Here is a 17,739-nt window from a genome sequence, read left to right as displayed (position 1 = left end):
TAAAAATAGGGTGGACCCGGTGCCGGGTGAAGCGTTGTCTCGACATAAAGAGATGCTTCAAGTGTTTTGGACCTGGACATTTGCAAAAGGACTGCAAAGGACCGGGTAGGAGAGACCTTTGCATTAGATGTGGTGAAAGTGGTTACAAAATAAAGACCTGCACCAAAGCTCTAAGGTGCTGTATCTGCACAGCAGAGAACAGGAGCGATGTTAGACACCTCCCTGGGACTGCGCATTGCCCCAGCGTGACAAGAAAAGGAAAGCCATGAAGATCCTTCAAGCAAATATGCATAGAAGCAGAACGGCAAATGACCTACTGCACCAAATTGTGCTGGAAAACCAAATTGACGTTGTTATCATAAGCGAAGAATACAAGAAACGGGAGGAAGGATTCTGGCTGGAAGACGACACAAAGACTGCGGCCATATGGATTCCGGACCCCACCACGGCTCCACAAGGAAGTGACAAAAAAGGAAGATGCCACGTCATTACACAAATTAGAAACTGGACGATATTCAGCTGCTATTTGACCCCAAGTGACGATTCAGACTTTCCAAACGAAACTTGAAGACATCGAAGACAACGCAAGGCATATAAGTGGAAACCTTATAATAGCAGGGGACTTTAACTCAAGAGCTCAAGAATGTGGTATGCCCACATTCAATCGAATAGGGAACGTGGGCACAATCCCCGACATAACACTAGTGACAGAAAACTGCGCGCACAAAATCGCCGACTGGAAAGTCCTTGATACCTACAACGGAAGTGACCACTGCTATATTATGTTTGACATAGCAGAAAACGAAGTGACTACAGTAGCACCAACGAGGAAAGGATGGAATGCTAATCGACTGGACAAAGAAATGCTGATTCGAGAAATTTACGCAAGGCTGAACCGACAGAGAGGCGGGAACATAATCAGCAACAACATGACAACCATAAGGCAGGCCTGCAAAGCTGCAATTCCTAAAATGGGCAATCCTCGCAGACAAGGACAAGAAGCGTACTGGTGGACACAAGAGATAAAAGCTCTCAGAGAAACGTGTATAAAAAACAGACGCCGCCTTACGAGGGCTAGACGGAAAAGCATCTTTACACAAGAAGAGAGCCAATTTAAGAAATCCAAGAAGGACTTAAATATTGCCATCCGAAAAACCAAAACGGAGAAATGGAAACGCCTCTGCAACGATGTCAATAGTGACCCATGGGGGCTCGGATATAAAATCGTGATGAAGAAGCTCAGAAAAAGAAATCCAACACCGGATCTAGAGGAAGAGCAAATGGACCAAATAGTCAAAGCACTATTTCCCGCTCATACAAATAGCACAGCGAGGACTACTCCACCAATAGCCGAACACCAGATCGAGCTCTTCACTGAGGACGAGCTACTGAAAGCGGCAAAAACCCTTAAAAGGGAAAAAGGCCCCATGGCCCGACAACATTCCAGCAGAAGTTCTAATAGCGATCGCGGAGAACCGACCCCATATCCTATTGGATATGTATAACGAGTGCATTACCACCGGGAAATTCCCACACAGGAAGTTGCAACGGTTGGTCCTGATAAGCAAGGGCAAGGGAGACCCCCTAACCCCGTCAGCTTAACGGCCATTATGCATGCTTAACACAACCGGGAAGCTACTAGAGAAATTGGTCAAGCCACGACTAGCAGCAGCGATCGAAAGGCAGTATGGGTTTTGACCAGGAAGATCGACCATTGGAGCAATCCAAGAAGTCGTGAACCAAGCTCTCAGCAGCCAACAGGGCAACAACTTCTCGAGACCGGTAGTGCTCCTGACCACTCTGGACGTTAAAAATGCCTTCAACAGCGTTTGATGGGACAACATAATTGATGCTCTGAAAAGACGATTCCAAATCCCAGGATACCTGATGCGGATAATACAGGACTATCTTGACAACTGACGACTACTGTATCAAACAAAAGCAGGGGAGAAATGCATGCAGATAACTTCAGATGCCGCACAAGGATCAATACTTGGACCAGAGCTATGGAACATCAGCTAAGACGAAATTTTCCACCTAGACATCCCAGAGGACACGACTTTCGTGGGATACGCAGACGACATAGTCGCTGTCATTACAGCTCGGAATACCGAGTATGCACACCGCAAGCTGACGCAAGTAATGATAGGTGTAAAAAGATGGCTGAACTCACACGATCTAAAACTTGCGGACGAAAAAACGGAGCTACTGTTAGCTACGAGGAGAAGGATCCCCCTAGAAATAGATATGAGAGTAGGGGAAAACGTTATAAGGACGCAGAAGGTCATAAAGTACCTAGGAGTAATACTTGACTCAAAACTAACATTTAGTGCACACATCCAAGGGGCAAAGAAAAGGGCGACCGAGACTACAAAGGCGCTTAGCAGACTCATGGCCAACGTGGACGGCCCATTACCATCAAGACGAAAGCTTCTAATGGAGATAAACCACGCAATCATGCTATACGGATGCGAGATCTGGGCAGGAACCCTTGAGACAGCATGCAGGACAAAACCTCTACAGGAGGTGCAAAGAACGATGGCTTTACGAATCGCTAGCGCGTATCGAACGATATCCGACCCGGCTGCACTAGTAGTTGCACGATACCAATCGACCTTTTAGCCAAAGCGCGAAAAAGGATATACGAAAGACGACAAGATGGAGACACGACGAGGGCACCAATCGAGCGGACCAGAGAGGAAACCCTCCGACAATGGCAGGAAAGTAGACAGCAGAAGGGAGAGGCAGATTGACAGCTAGGCTGCTACCAAAACTGGTAGCATGGCCTGTAAGGAAACACGGAGACGTGGATTACTACGTCACGCAGATGCTGACAGGCCATTGCTACTTTGCCGCCTTTCTACACACGATAGAGAAAATAACAGATGCCAGATGCATATATGGAGATGCGGAGATCGACAGTGCTGAACACATCATCTTTCAATGCGCAAAATTCAGACCGGCGCGCAGGTCCTTGGAAGAAGTGGTTGGGACAATAACCCCAGAAAATATTGTAACGAAAATGGTAGGCAGCGAAGCGGCATGGAAACACATCGCAAGATTCGTGGATAACATTCTTCGAGCAAAGAAGCCTGAGACAGCTGGGTAATCTGGACGCAGTAAGAAGATGAGAGCGTATAGCGCTTAACTGGTGCCACCTCGAAGTAATGCGAAAGCTGTTCCGAGGTGAAAACACGACCCCGCTACGCAGCGTTTATTCTAGTAGTGTTTTTTCATGGTGAAAAAGTAAATTCGGAACTAAACTACGTACTGATAGTTAGGCCAAGCCCTACAGTACGTATGACATTCGGACACTAGTGCGTGAGACGTGTTTTTGAGCTGCATAGTTCATTTATATGGTGCCACGCGTAACAAGCTCAAAATAATGAGCGGCGATCAAAAGAATGAGCGTATAAGCTCTGTAAAACAAAGAAACGGTTGTTTCGCTTACTTCTCAACTCGCGATATCAAAGCAGAAAAAACGTCTACCAAGCTCAACCCATCTCTACTGACCGCCGACGGCAAGAGAGCGCGCTCTTGCTCACCCGCCCTACCCACTCCAGCTCCTTCATCTTGGAGCTACCAATGCCAAACCCCCCCACCACCGGCTTCGATGGAAGACGCACCAACAATAAGCAGTGCTGCAATTTCTGCAAACGCAGCAAAAGCAACAGCAACAACTAAACCAACGACCAATATTGCGAAATCGGTGCCAACGGCCGCAGCGCCAAATCCAATGGTGATAATAACCGTGAGCTCCGATAAGCAACAAGCGGTTCCGGTTATACAGACTGGCATGGATCGCTACATACAAATTAAGCGTAAGCTCAGCCCACATAACACGGTTAGTAACAAACCTAAGATCAACCATGTCACCAAAAGCTACGACCCAACCAACGCCAACAGATTTTCCCCGCTAGCAGCTGATGAGAATAACCAAGCCGTGCCGGAGCAGGAGCCCTTAACTATTTATATTACGGAGAAAAGTTCAAACGCCCTGGTCAACAAAATTGTTGCGGTGGTCGGGGACGAAAACTTTCATGTTGTTACGCATATTAAAGGGAACATTTGCGAAACCAAAGTGCAAACCAAATCAGAAGAACACTTCCGGGCCGTGTCTAAATACCTGGAAGAATCAAATAAGAACTTTACACCTACCAACTAAAAAACAGCAATGGACTGCAAGTAGTGCTAAAAGGAATTGAAGCAGACGTCGCCCCCTCTGAGATACTAGAAGCCCTTAAAGGCAAGGGTTTCTTTGCCAAGAATGTTTGCAACATTATCAACAAAAATAAAAAGCCGCAACAACTTTTCAAAGTCGAACTTGAGCCAGATAGCAAAACCCTAAAAAGAATGAAGTTCACCCGATCTACAAGCTGCAATTCCTACTGCATAGAAGAATCACCGTGGGAGAACCGCACAAACGCAACGGTCCTGTGCAATGCACAAATTGCCAGGAGTATGGACATACAAGGACATACTGCACCCTTCGGTCTGTCTGCATAGTCTGTGGAGACTTCCACAATTCCGCACACTGCCCTGCGAACAAAGAAGACCACAATACGAAAAAATGTGGAAACAGTGGAGAAAACCATACAGCTAACTACAGAGGCTGCATGAACTACAAGGAGCTGAAGAGTCGCATGCGACGAGAGACAGCTACACGCCAACAAAATACACAAAATGTGTATTATAATTCAAAAAGTACTCCAGATGTATTTCTTTTGGTCCGCTAAATGCCCCCACGGGAATCTCCTACGCCGAAGCTCTACGAACTGGTATGCAAAATCCACTCCCCTCTAACTCAGTAAACGCTTAGCAGGCTACGGGGCAGCCATAAAACAACCTGGAATCCATGATGGTAACCATGCAACAAAGTATGATGGAGCTCATGTCATTTATGAAAACGACCATGCAAACGCTTGTCCAAAATCAGAATATGGTGATACAGCTGCTTGTAGCACAACAGTCGAAATAATCAATGTCCAATCTACGTGGAATGCCAACGGCGTCTCACGGCATAAACATGAACTAACACAATTTCTAAATGAAAACCACATCGACGCCATACTACTGGTTTAAACGCACCTCACAAGCAGATACAACTTTCACATAAGAGGTTATATCTTCCACCGCACAGATCATCCAGATGGTAAAGCCCACAGCGGGACCGGCATCCTTATCAGAGAACGCATCAAACACCATTTTCACCAAAGGTTTGCAACAAATTACTTGCAAGCTATGTCTATAAAAGTGCAGTCAGGTAACGGCAACCTTTTGCATTGCTGCTGTCTACTGCCCACCTCGCTTTGAAACTCTCTTGGAGATCGCTTTATAGCTGCAGGAGATTACAACGCCAAGCATACGCATTGGGGATCCCTCGTGACCCCCAAGGGAAGACAACTGTATAACGCTCTCATCAATGTGAGAAATAATGGACTACGTTTCCCCTGGTAGCCCTACCTATTGGCCAGAAGACCCCAGAAAGATACATAATGTAATTGACTTCGCGGTGGCAAAAAACATCCCTATTTAATAAACGCCAAGGCCCTTCCGGACCTTTCTTCAGATCACTCGCCGCTGTTGATAACCCTCCTTCAAAGATCAGAAACTACGGATTTCCCCTACAGGCTGACGTCGCACAGAACCAATTGTATTAAATACAAAAAGTATGTGAGTTCCCACATTGAGCTAGCCCCCCAGCTCAATACTGAAGCCGACATCGACTCCACCACCTCCGCTCTGGAAGAGGTACTTGTGACTGCAGCCAGGATCTCAACACCACAACAGACGGATGTGCAAACAATCAAATTCAAAACGAACCAGCAGATTGGATCTCCAGGGCGTTTTCCAGCCGAACCCTGCTGCACATCCATTTGAACTACCGCAAATCCAAACTGAAACGGAATCTACTCCAACATCATTTCGTCCGAACGAGATCACGAAGGTTATCAGGAAACTGAAGCCGAAAAAGGCTCCCGGCGATGACCTAACAACTCAAAAAATGATAATTGAACTTCCTAATTGTGCTATTGAGGTTATCTGTAAAATCTTGAATGGGATCATAAGTCTTGGCCATTACCCAACTAAATGAAAAAAATCTATAATTATAATGATACCGAAGCCCGGAAAAGACCACACGATTCCATCATCTTATCGACCAATAAGTCTACTATCATGCTTGTCCAAGTTATTTGAAAAATGCCTATTAAGGCACATAATTCCTTATCTGGGAGCTCACAACATCATCCCAGCTCATCAATTTGGCTTCAGAGAAAAGCATGGAACTATCGAGCAAGTTAACAGAATAACATCAGAAATTCGCACAGCCTCGAGCATCGAGAATATTGCAGCGCGATATTTCTCAAGTATTCGACCGCGTCTGGCTCGACGGCCTCATGCACAAAATTAAAACAATTTTGCCGATATACACTCAAAAATTACTTAAGTCGTATCTCTACAACAAAGTTTTCGCAGTGAGGTGCAACGCAACAACATCCGGCACCTACTCAATCGAAGCTGGAGTTCCACAAGGAAGCGTACTTGGGCCTACCCTATTTGTTCTACACAGAGCGGATATCCCCACAAGCGACCAGTTAACATTATCCACTTTCGCTGACGACACTGCGATCCTCAGCCGTTCCAGATGCCCATTCCGTGCAACAACCCAGCTCGCCAACCACCTCAAGGTAGTCGAGAAGTGGCTATCTGGCTGGCGTATTAAAATAAATGAACAAAAGTGTAAGCATATAACGTTCACTCTCAACAGACAAACATGCCCTCCGCTCTACCTGAACAGCACGCAGATCCCCGAAGTCAACGTGGTAACGTACCTGGGCGTAAACCTAGACAGACGCCTAACATAGCGAAGACATATTGACAGGCTTATAAACTCCCGATCTCCCCTTTGTCTGGGCTACAAGGTTCTGCTCTACAACTCCACACTAAAGCCAATATGGACGTATGGCTCCCCGCATTGAACGCGTGCAACACCAATCTAGACATCATACAGCGCGCCCAATCAATAAATCCTGAAAACTATCACTGGTGCACCATGGTATATTCGCAATGAAAACATCTGAAAACAGCTGAAGCTAACGCTGAATTGCAATGGAAAATTGATTGTTTTTCAACTAATATGACCTCCGATTTTTTTTTTTCAATATTTTCACAATATCCAATCAAAATATCATCCAGATTATAATGGCATTTAAATTTTCGAAATCGACCCACCCAGTTCGCCAGAATATTGTTGGAAATTTACCTATTTTAAGTTTACTTCGGCACCCTGTATCTCGTAAATTGAATAACATTTTTACTTAGAGAAATATTACAGAAATACCTTATACTCTACTTAATAAATGGGCAAAAATTGAAATTGCTTTGACTTAAGCGCTCATCAGTGTAATTTTTCAAAAAACAGTCAAAAAATCAGCTCGCGTCAGCTGCTGACAAAATCAAGCATTCTTGGTGATCAAACAGAGCGGAGCGAAGCTGATAGCTGATAAACTCAGCTCCGCTCTCAATGTGCGTGCTCTCAGTGTGCGCGCTCTCATACAACCAGTGCGTTTGTTTCAGAGACGGGATAAGCTAGCTTATTACATCAGCCGTAAGCTCCGCTTTCCGCGGCCAGTGTGTGCGCGGCCCTATTGTTAGTTTCATAAATGAGAATATTAAATTAATAAATAAAAGCAAAGCCTAAAAAAATAAAAATCTTTTTTGTAGAAAGAAAAGAAAGAAAAACGCCGTGAAATGCTGGTGGGGCGGAGATTAATATTCCTAAATCCAAAAAATCCGGCTCTGTAGGACCAAATGTTAGAGCGGCGCTTCTTTCCTTCGAAAATGCTGGTTGTAAAGACGGAGGAGTTCCCACGGCGCGGTCGTAATAGAAGTTGGTAAAAATTCCTTTTTGTTCTTACAAGCGGGGGCGTCCTAGGTAAATTCAATTGTTGTCGTTCAGCTTTATTTCGCTGCATACATGGAATTAATTCTAGCTCAAGCATAAGACCGGGCTCCCGCCCGCCTTACTTCGCTAAAGCGAAAACGGGAGATCGGCAGCGGCCGATCGAGGAATTCGGCAACGAAGCCGAGGCCCGCGCTCGAGAGTGCGGAAGCTGCTGGAGAGCGAGGACGGGAGAGCAAGAGGGGCGAGAGCGGAAAGCTCTGCCAGCAGCGGCGGTACCATGGGCCGCGAACCTAAACAGTTGAAAAAGTATCGGGCTCCGTAAGGTATATAGCAAATAAATTTCTGGAAAAATTGCAACAGAAAAGCGGGAAAATGATTGTTCGCATACAGCGCTATCTCTGATGTTTAAGTCAGCGGCCCATTGTGCGCCGCTGCGCGCTGAGCTGACGGAGCTTTTTCCCGCTCGGCCCTTTAATGCGCTCACATCGCCTGCACACTCCGGAGAGCGGGCCTCGGGTGCATTCCGAACACCGTGGTCGGCTGCTGTCGATTTGTAGCCGCTCACTGCAGCCAGCTTCTCTGGCCTCTTTTCCTATGCTTAGTTTTTAGTTTCATGTATGCAGCCGAATAAAGCTGATCGTCATCGATTGATTTGCCTCCACGACGCCCCCGACTTTTCTTCTCTCCTGGGTTTTTTTCTGGTCTCTGCGCCGGTGGAATCTACTTTTCAAGGATCTTCAGTGGAAGGATCGCCCCCCTACTAAACATTGGTCCCTCGAGCCGGATACGGATATCCTTCCGCAACACAGCAAGCAGTTCCGGTGATTTTTCCGCTCAAGATAAGTACGAGCCTCCTCTATCTCCCTCTCTCTGCCGGTCTTCAGCAGTGGTCCGAACATTCAATTTCGTTCACACTGCTGCAAGATAATTTTTCCTTTTTGCGTCAACTCCAGATCCGAGTTTTTCCGACACAACGGCAGTCTGAGGAAAATTCCATTGATTCCGAATTTTTTCTCCCGTCAATTTTTTTCCAATCCGTCTCCGTTTTGTGTGATCGCCATATTGCCTGCCGTTTTTCTCCTTTCGCTTCTCCGCTCCACTTCGCCAACGGTTAAAGCATACATACCTACATACGTGTGATAATTTATGCATATAGGTACATTTTCCGTGCAAGTCCGTATCCGCCGAAATAAAGTGAACTTGTGTGGTGAAATAAATAAATCAAATTAAATAAACAAAACAAAAAGGCTCAATTAATATACGCCGGTGTCAACATATATATTTTTTTTTGTTGTGTGCCATTTGTTTTTTTTCTCCACGCAAGGTTCACAGGCCTGCACAGTTTTATATGCCAAATTCTAAAATACAGTCCACTCATCGTGTTCCCACTGTACCATAAGGCGAAGCATCCAACACATGCCCCCACATAAATCCGCTCTGCTTGTCCATATATACATAAATATTTTCTGCCTCAACTATATTTTGTACGCCGCAGCAGTGCCGTTAGCGGTGTTCCACTGTACAAATACATCCAACCACATACATACATATGTCATTATATTTTCTGCCCGCCCATACAGGAATTAAATTACAATAAAACCAACAAACGAAATTAACCGAGATTAGAAATTCAAGTGCAAGTTTATTTCTCCAAATCCGCACAACCGCCGCAGCAGCCGTGTTGTTGTTGTTGCCGTTCTTTGGGTTCCGCTTTGTTCTCTCTCTCCTGAGCTCTTTGTTTACACGGTGTTTTGCCGACGGCAAAACCAAACTTCGCTTTACGGTTAGTTTCGGATTCCCGCGCTGACCGCCGCATCAGCCGCGCTGGTGTTGTTGTTGTTTCGGTTTTTCGGTGCCTTTATCTCTCGTAAGCGCCCCGCTTACGCACTGCTTTGCCGACGGCATAATACAGTGAGGTTGCCAAGTCAACGCCAAGGGTCATTCCTTTTTTAATTCCGCCTTTTCGGCGCCGTCGTAGTTACGTGCAGTTAATTAAATACTTCACGCTAATTATTTCCAACACAAAAAAAATTTATTTTTTTTGTTCCAAGCCAGCGCCAAGGGTTATATTTTTTTTTAAGTCAGCCTTTTTGGTGGCGTGGTAACTACGTGTCAATAATTAAATACTTCACGTTAAATTATTTCCAACATTAAAATTAATTTTTTTTCCTCTCTTTATTACGGAATATAATTAATAAAGAAAGGTTCCAATTCATACATAAAAGCTCCACGTCCGAACCACGGAATATACATATATGAATATACAATTGGCTCCTAAATATCCAGAGCCCGGGTCCGACATTCAGCACTAATTCGGCTAGCAGCAACAATCGCTGCAATCGCTTCCCATCCATAATTTGTGGTTCGTTGCCGAACTTCTCCGCTGAGGACTTACTCTTGTTTGCTTTTCGCTTGCCGTTGGCTTTTTTTTTTTTTGTCGCTGGTGCTGTGTCCACTGGGTTTACGCGAACCACTTCGTGTGTATTTCCTGCGGCGACCAACTGATTCACGACCCATTCGACTTCTAGGATGCCCACGGGAGACGAGGAACAGACTCCTCTGATTCCAGCAATCACTCTGGTAGGGTCCCAGTCCGGATCTCCTCGGCCTGATCAATTAAAGCCAAAGGCGGCCACTGCCACTCCAAGGGCAAAAAGTCAAGAGGCCCTCGACACTGCCCCCAGTACCTCATCCAGATCTACGCGATCCGTGTCCAAGATGGCTCAAAAGGCGATAGATATTGCCCTCAAGAAATTTATTGCCGCAACAGACCGTGTTAGCCACTTCGAGGCTGACCTGCACACTCCGGCTGCCCCTGACACGGACAGATTGCCCCCTGGCATGTGCCAAATCCACCGGGACCAAATTAGGGCCCTGTGGGAAAAGGTGGAGAAATGCTATGAAAGCTGCTCCGACCTCCTTGCCGAATCCGACGACCCTCCGACCATTGCATCAGAGCTAGAGTCGAAGTATAGTTACTGCTATTCTGTGTTTTCGAAGTGTGTGTTTCAGCTGCAGGGCGTAATTGACAGGGCCGCCTTCCAACCCACACAGGCTTCCGCCAGTAGTCAACCACCCCCTTCTACGAGTTGTCGTCTGCCACCAGTGGACACAGAAGTCTTCACTGGGGACTATATTCGGTGGCCAACGTTCCGAGACCTTTTTACTGCGATCTACATCCAGAATTCGCGCCTCACACCGGTGGAAAAGCTGTTCCACCTGCTGTCAAAGACAAGTGGCGATGCACATGCCATTGTGTCGAAGGCTCCTCTCACAAATGAAGGGTTCATCTCCGCATGGCAAAGCCTCACCGAACGTTTCGAAAATCGGCGGTTGCTCGTCAACAGCCGGTTGAAAATCCTATTCAACCTTCCGGCAGTCCCCCAAGAGTCAGGAGCCGCTCTGAAAGAGCTGCAAGGCACCATCCAGAGTTGCCTAACCGCCTTATCGATGTCCTCCATCCAAGTCGAGACCTGGGATTGTCTCCTGGTCTACATGGTTTCCATAAAACTCCCCAAAACCACACTGTCCATGTGGGAGCAATCCGTCCACAACAAGGCCGAAATTCCGACCTGGAACGAGCTGAACTCGTTTTTGACCGAGCGTCACCGCACTCTAGAGGCTATCGACGATATCAGGCCTAGCAGTTCGGGGCAGGTTCCCCCCCGATCGACCCCTGCAAGCGCCCCTGCGCGCCGGCTCAACTCGTATGAGGCCCGAGTGACTCCAGCCCCAAGAGGGTGCGATCTTTGCGCCAGGGAAAACCACCCTATTCGTGTATGTCCGCGCTTCCTGGAAATGGATGTGAATGGTCGCTCCGACTACATCAAGAGGAAGCAGCTTTGTCTGAATTGTTTCGCACGAGGGCACCAGCAGCGGGACTGTACAAGTGCCCATAGCTGTTTCACATGTCACAGCCGTCACCACACCCTCCTGCATCGTGGCAATCCATTCGCGACCGCTCCGACTCCGTCTGCGCCAGCGAGGCCGCGGCCCGCGGATTCCCCAAGAAACGCGAGCACTTCAGAAGATCACTCTGACGTACAAGTGTGCTTCGCTTCCGGCTCAAAAGCCGTCCTGTTGGGCACCGCTCTCGTCGATATTTGCCATCTGGGGTGCACTTTCCAAGCGCGTGCCTTGATTGACTCTGGTTCCGAGGCGACATTTATTACTGAGAGGCTATTCAACCTCGTGAAACTGCCGTTCAAGACCATTCAAGCCCAAGTCTCCGGCCTTAACCAAACCATTGCCGCTCAGTCTACGAAATTCTGTCATTTCTCCATTCGAGCGCCTTCCTGACCCGGACTGCAGGTGGAAACGGCAGCGTACGTCCTTCCGCAGTTGGCCGGGAGTCTGCCTTCGTACCCCGTCCCACCAGACTTTCTGAAGGGGCTCCCTGACATACCTCTTGCGGACCCCAAGTTCTTTGAGAGCTCCCAAATCGATGTCTTGATAGGAGCCGACATTCTTCCGTCAGTCCTCCTAGGCAACTCCAAGGCAAATATTTGTGGTTCTCTTTTCGGCCAGGAAACCATTTTTGGATGGGTGTTGACAGGTCCCATATTTCCGAATGCCTCCCGAAATGTGTCCGCTTTCTCTACACGAGTCACCTGCGGCTCCGACGACTCGCTGGACCAGCTCCTCACCAAATTTTGGGAAGTAGAGGAAGTACCCTCACAGATCGTCTCCGAGTCTGATTCTGTCTGTGAACGCAATTTTGTCCGAACTACACGCAGGGACAGCTGTGGCAAGTACGTTGTGACGCTCCCCTTGCGCGACCCTGAGCATGGTGGTTCCGAGCTCTCATCTTCAAGATCCTTCGCTCTGGCTCAGTTTCTGCGTAACGAACAGCGCCTGAAAAGGGATCCTCCCCTCAAGGCCCGATACGATTCGGTAATCCAAGAATACCTCGACTTAGGCCACATGGCCGAAGTTTCTCCGAAGAGCCGTTCCGCTACTTATTACCTTCCGCATCATGCAGTTCTCAAGCCCGAAAGCACAACCACTAAGGTGCGGGTGGTTTTCAAAGCCTCTAGCCCGTCCGCAAACGGGACAAGCCTTAACGACATTCTCTACGCGGGCCCGGTCTTACAGTCCGACCTCACACTTCAAATCCTAAAGTGGCGATACTTTAGGTTCGTTTTCAATGCCGACATCGAGAAGATGTATCGACAGATTTGGGTAGACCCCAACCATACACCGTTCCAGCGCATTCTGTTTCGCAATCCCGATGGGGAAATCTGTGACTACGAATTGAAAACGGTCACCTTCGGAGTCAACTGTGCCCCTTTCTTAGCGATCCGCGTCCTGCAACAGCTCGCCGACGACGAGGAGTCGAGGTATCCGCGGGCCAGTCGGATCATTCGACAGTTTATGTACGTCGACGATGTCCTCGCGCGGGCCGACTCCATAACTGAGGCGCAGGTGGCCATCCGCGAGCTCCAGGGTGCCCGGAGTTCGGCGGGATTCCCACTCAGAAAGTGGACCTCCAATAATAAGGCGATTTTGGCCAACATCCCGAGTGGCCATCTCCTTCACTCCGATTTTCTGGAACTCGACTCTGAGAGCACGGCTAAAACTCTCGGCGTGCGGTGGAAAGCTACGTCCGACGAGTTTTTCTTCATTCCGCCAAAATTGGTCTCGGAATCGTCGTTCACCAAGCGTCAGGTCCTACCTCAAATTGCCAAACTTTTTGATCCGGCAGGCTGGCTAGCCCCCTTCGTTGTCCGGGCAAAGATGTTCATGCAGGACATTTGGCTCCAGGATCTAGGGTGGGACGATACTCTTCCTCAAGATTTTTATCAAAGATGGATTGACTTCCTGGAAAATTACTCCGCACTTGACAATATTCGTATTCCCCGATGGGTCACGTTCCGACCGCATTTGAACATCGAGCATCATGGATCCTGCGACGCATCCCAGAAGGCGTACGGTACCGCCATTTACGTCCGGGTGGAGGTGGGGTCCACGGTAGAGGTGACCTTACTGACGGCAAGGACGCGTGTGGACCCGCTAAAAACGTTGTCGCTTCCGCGGCTCGAATTGTGCGGAGCCTTGCTCTTGTCCGAGATGGCTGCCGCCATCCTTCCGAAGACGCCCGGGCCTGCGTCCGCCTTGCACTGTTGGACGGACTCTACAATTGTTCTCGCCTGGTTGCATAAGCCGGCGTGTCACTGGACGACGTTCGTGGCAAATCGGGTGACCAAGATCACCCAGTTTACCGAAGTGGAGAAGTGGGCACATGTTCGCTCCGAGCACAACCCGGCAGATCTCGCCAGCCGGGGAGTAGCGCTCCAAGACCTCGCGGACAGCCAACTGTGGTGGCATGGGCCGGCCTGGTTGCGAAGGCACGGAAGCGAGTGGCCCATGCAAGGCGATGTTTCCCCTATAACTGACCTCAAGAAGCGAGCAGTCAAAGTCCATGTTGCGAAGGTTCCTCCTGAAGACATTCTAGAACGTTTTTCCACACTCGATAAGGCGTTGCGAGTTCTCGCCTACGTCCATCGCTTCATCCAGCGCTCGCGGAAGCTCCTGTCGTCGGTAGAGGATCATTTATCAGCTTCTGAAATCGTGTCAGCTGAGTTACGTCTTATTTCCGTGACACAACGCAGGCACTTCACCCTGGAGAGGGGCTGCTTAAGGCAAAAACGACCAATTCCAACTTCCAGTCTGGTTCAAAATTTGAACCCGTTCCTTGATTCGAATGGGCTCATGAGAGCATGCGGCCGGGTTACAACTTCCGAGCTTCTCCAATACGATGAACGACATCCCATCATCCTCCCATACGACTGCCACCTGTCTCGACTCATCGTCCATTTTACGCATCGGATAACGCTGCACGGCGGCAATCAGCTAATGATCCGTCTGATCCGTTCCAAGTTCTGGATCCCGAGGGTGAAAAATTTGGTTAAGTCTGTTATATATTCGTGCAAGGTATGCGTCATCCACAAAAGGAAGTTGCAAACGCAACTCATGGGAGACTTGCCAAAGGAACGGACCTCCTTCTCGCGTCCTTTCACATATACCGGCATGTACTACGCCGGTCCCTTCGACATCAAAAATTATACGAGACGAGCCTGTCTTATCACTAAGGGGTATGTGTTGGTTTTCGTTTGCTTCTCGACTAAGGCCATCCACTTAGAACCTACGTCCGACCTTACTACGGAAAAGTTTCTCGCCGCTTTCGCCCGCTTCGTGTCTCGAAGAGGATGCCCCCGTCAAGTGCAGTCGGATAACGGGAAGACTTTCGTGGAGCGGCTGCCCAACTCTCCCGAGACTTTCTCCACGCTCTCAAAGAGGCGGTGACGGGGGCCTACAGTCACCAGCAGCTGCTCTGGCAGTTCATTCCTCCGGGAGCACCCCATATGGGAGGCTTGTGGGAGGCAGGCGTCAAGAGTTTCAAAACCTTGTTTTACAAGTCCACGGCCACGCGAAAGTACACGTTTGAAGAGCTTGCCACACTTCTGGCTAGAATCGAAGCGTGCCTGAATTCGCGTCCGCTCGCTCCAATGTCCGAAGACCCCGCCGACTTGTTGGCGCTTACGCCGGGGCACTTCCTGGTTGGAGGGCCTCTCCTCGCCGTGGTTGAACCCGAGATCAAGGGGGTCACCACATCCATTATAAATCGCTGGCAACATCTGAAGGCTCTCCATCAACACTTTCGTCTGCGATGGAAGGAGGAGTACCTCAAGGAACTCCATAAGCGGAACAAGTGGCGAGCTCCCACAAGAAATCTCCGTGCCGGGGACATGGTAGTCGGCAAGGAAGATAACCTTCCGTCCAATGAGTGGCGATTAGGCAGAGTTGACGCGGTGTTTCCAGGAGTCGATGGCCATGTCCGTGTGTTCGACATCCGCACCGCGCGAGGACTCATCAAGCGTCCCATTGCGAAGGTCGTCCTGCTTCCGATGGAGGAGGTCGCCTGCCCGCAATAACCAACCGCCCCTCCACTCCATTAATCCACCGATCCGTTCCGTAGCTTCAATGTCTTGTTCCAATTCGTAGCTCCAATTCGTAGTCCTTACCAGTACTGATTAATTCTTCTTTTTTTCATGTGTTATATTCCACCAGTCAAGTGACGCACGATGTCGCCAAGCCCACGTACCGCCGAAAGCAGATGTTCTCGAGGTACGCGATCCTACCGATGCCGAGTCTGCAGAGGGATCCATCCGCTACGGAAGTGCCGTCAATTCCGCCGCTTGAGTGCCGAGAAGAGGCTCCGGGCCGTCCTGGCCAACCGGTACTGCCCCAGATGCTTGGCCCACGTGCACTCCGACGGGTCATGTCGTCGAGGTGATCGTTGCAAAACGTGCGGCCAGGACCACCACACGCTCCTACATATCTCCGAATCGCCGATGTCGTCACGCCAGTCTCGCCCGGCGAACCGCCGGTCAAGGGATACCGCTGCCACGCCCAGGCCTTCGTCAGCCGCTCCACGGCCCTCGTCAACAGCTCCACGCGCCTCGCCCGACACCCCTGGGCAGTTTTCCGCCGCTCGTCCGGGTACTCAGCCGACCACGGTCGCTCCGTCGCTGTCGTCGCTTCTGCAGCGGCACAGCGTGAACATCCTGCCGACTGCGTTGGTGCGGATCCACACCGGGACTCAGAGCTTCGACACGGCCGCACTCATCGATCCGTGCACACCCATGAGCTGCATCGACGCGTCGCTAGCTGCAGCGTTTCGCCTGCCGACTACCAACGTCGGGGGTGAACAGATTTGTTCTGCCACCGTCGGCTCCAAGATCGACAGCGCTGTCCGGCTCGACGTTGTCTTTAAGATAGAGCCTCGCGTGCGAATCCGCACCCCAGTTCGGGAGCTCAGCGATGCGGTGCGTGCCCACTTCCGGGACATCACGCTGGCCGATGAGCGGTTCTATCGCCCTGCTTCAATTTCCGTGATCCTGGGCGCCGACATGTACCCGCGGGTGATAAGACCGGGCTTTCGAAAGATCGACGACAAATTGCCGGTGACCCAGAGCACAATCTTTGGATGGATCGTGTCCGGAGCTTGTCATCAGCCATGATGAGGACGGCTCCTTTGCAACCCGAGTGATTGCAAGGGGGGGCGGGATGTTTAGGTCAGCGGCCCATTGTGCGCCGCTGCGCGCTGAGCTGACGGAGCTTTTTCCCGCTCGGCCCTTTAATGCGCTCACATCGCCTGCACACTCCGGAGAGCGGGCCTCGGGTGCATTCCGAACACCGTGGTCGGCTGCTGTCGATTTGTAGCCGCTCACTGCAGCCAGCTTCTCTGGCCTCTTTTCCTATGCTTAGTTTTTAGTTTCATGTATGCAGCCAAATAAAGCTGATCGTCATCGATTGATTTCCCTCCACGACGCCCCCGACTTTTCTTCTCTCCTGGGTTTTTTTCTGGTCTCTGCGCCGGTGGAATCTACTTTTCAAGGATCTTCAGTGGAAGGATCGCCCCCCTACTAAACACATAGCATGCCATTAATCTCTGATCAGTTTATTTGTGAAATTGTGAAAAAAAGGCAAAAAAATAAGTTATGGTTTTCTAAACTCTCTCTTGAGGTCAGTTTGTGAATTGATTCAAGACCAATCCAGAATTCCCCGGATAGTTCAGCCACGCTTTAATCCAAGTATTTCTGAAGAAAGCCGACACTACCATCGAATCGCTGCAGAATTACTATCCAATCGGGACCAGCGGTGGGAATATTCTCAACTATTGCCGACCTTTCTTAGTCCCCGATTTTAATTAATTTAATATTGGGCACTTTCGCATGACTTCCTAAGAAGCTAATATCATTCGAGAAGGCGGCTACATGCCGACTTGAGGTAAATAGCAAAGAAAATTCAGAAAACGGATAGTTTGCCAA

General features: G+C 49.2%; 4 protein-coding genes across 4 annotated transcripts; all 4 read left to right on the top strand.

Annotated features, from left to right (window-relative positions):
* Positions 1–265: 265 nt before the first annotated feature.
* LOC138928721 (uncharacterized) lies at positions 266–1,505 on the top strand. The gene is made up of 2 exons (XM_070286237.1): positions 266–461; positions 673–1,505. Exons 1-2 carry the CDS (start codon positions 266–268, stop codon positions 1,503–1,505), a joined length of 1,029 nt encoding a protein of 342 aa, XP_070142338.1.
* Positions 1,506–10,435: 8,930 nt separating this feature from the next.
* On the top strand, positions 10,436–14,604 carry LOC121503211 (uncharacterized). Its single transcript, XM_070286235.1, has 3 exons — positions 10,436–12,130; positions 12,218–14,446; positions 14,518–14,604. Exons 1-3 carry the CDS (start codon positions 10,436–10,438, stop codon positions 14,602–14,604), a joined length of 4,011 nt encoding a protein of 1,336 aa, XP_070142336.1.
* Positions 14,605–14,617: 13 nt separating this feature from the next.
* Positions 14,618–15,211, top strand: LOC138928717 (uncharacterized). Its single transcript, XM_070286232.1, has one exon. It carries the CDS (start codon positions 14,618–14,620, stop codon positions 15,209–15,211), a length of 594 nt encoding a protein of 197 aa, XP_070142333.1.
* Positions 15,212–15,270: 59 nt separating this feature from the next.
* Positions 15,271–15,840, top strand: LOC138927850 (uncharacterized). The gene has a single exon (XM_070286229.1). It carries the CDS (start codon positions 15,271–15,273, stop codon positions 15,838–15,840), a length of 570 nt encoding a protein of 189 aa, XP_070142330.1.
* Positions 15,841–17,739: the final 1,899 nt, after the last annotated feature.

The sequence above is a fragment of the Drosophila kikkawai genome, chromosome 2L, assembly GCF_030179895.1.
Source record: "Drosophila kikkawai strain 14028-0561.14 chromosome 2L, DkikHiC1v2, whole genome shotgun sequence".
Classification (NCBI taxonomy): Eukaryota; Metazoa; Arthropoda; class Insecta; order Diptera; family Drosophilidae; genus Drosophila; species Drosophila kikkawai.
The sequence above is the reverse complement of the archived record's forward strand: the minus strand, read 5'-3'. Positions and strand labels throughout refer to the sequence as shown.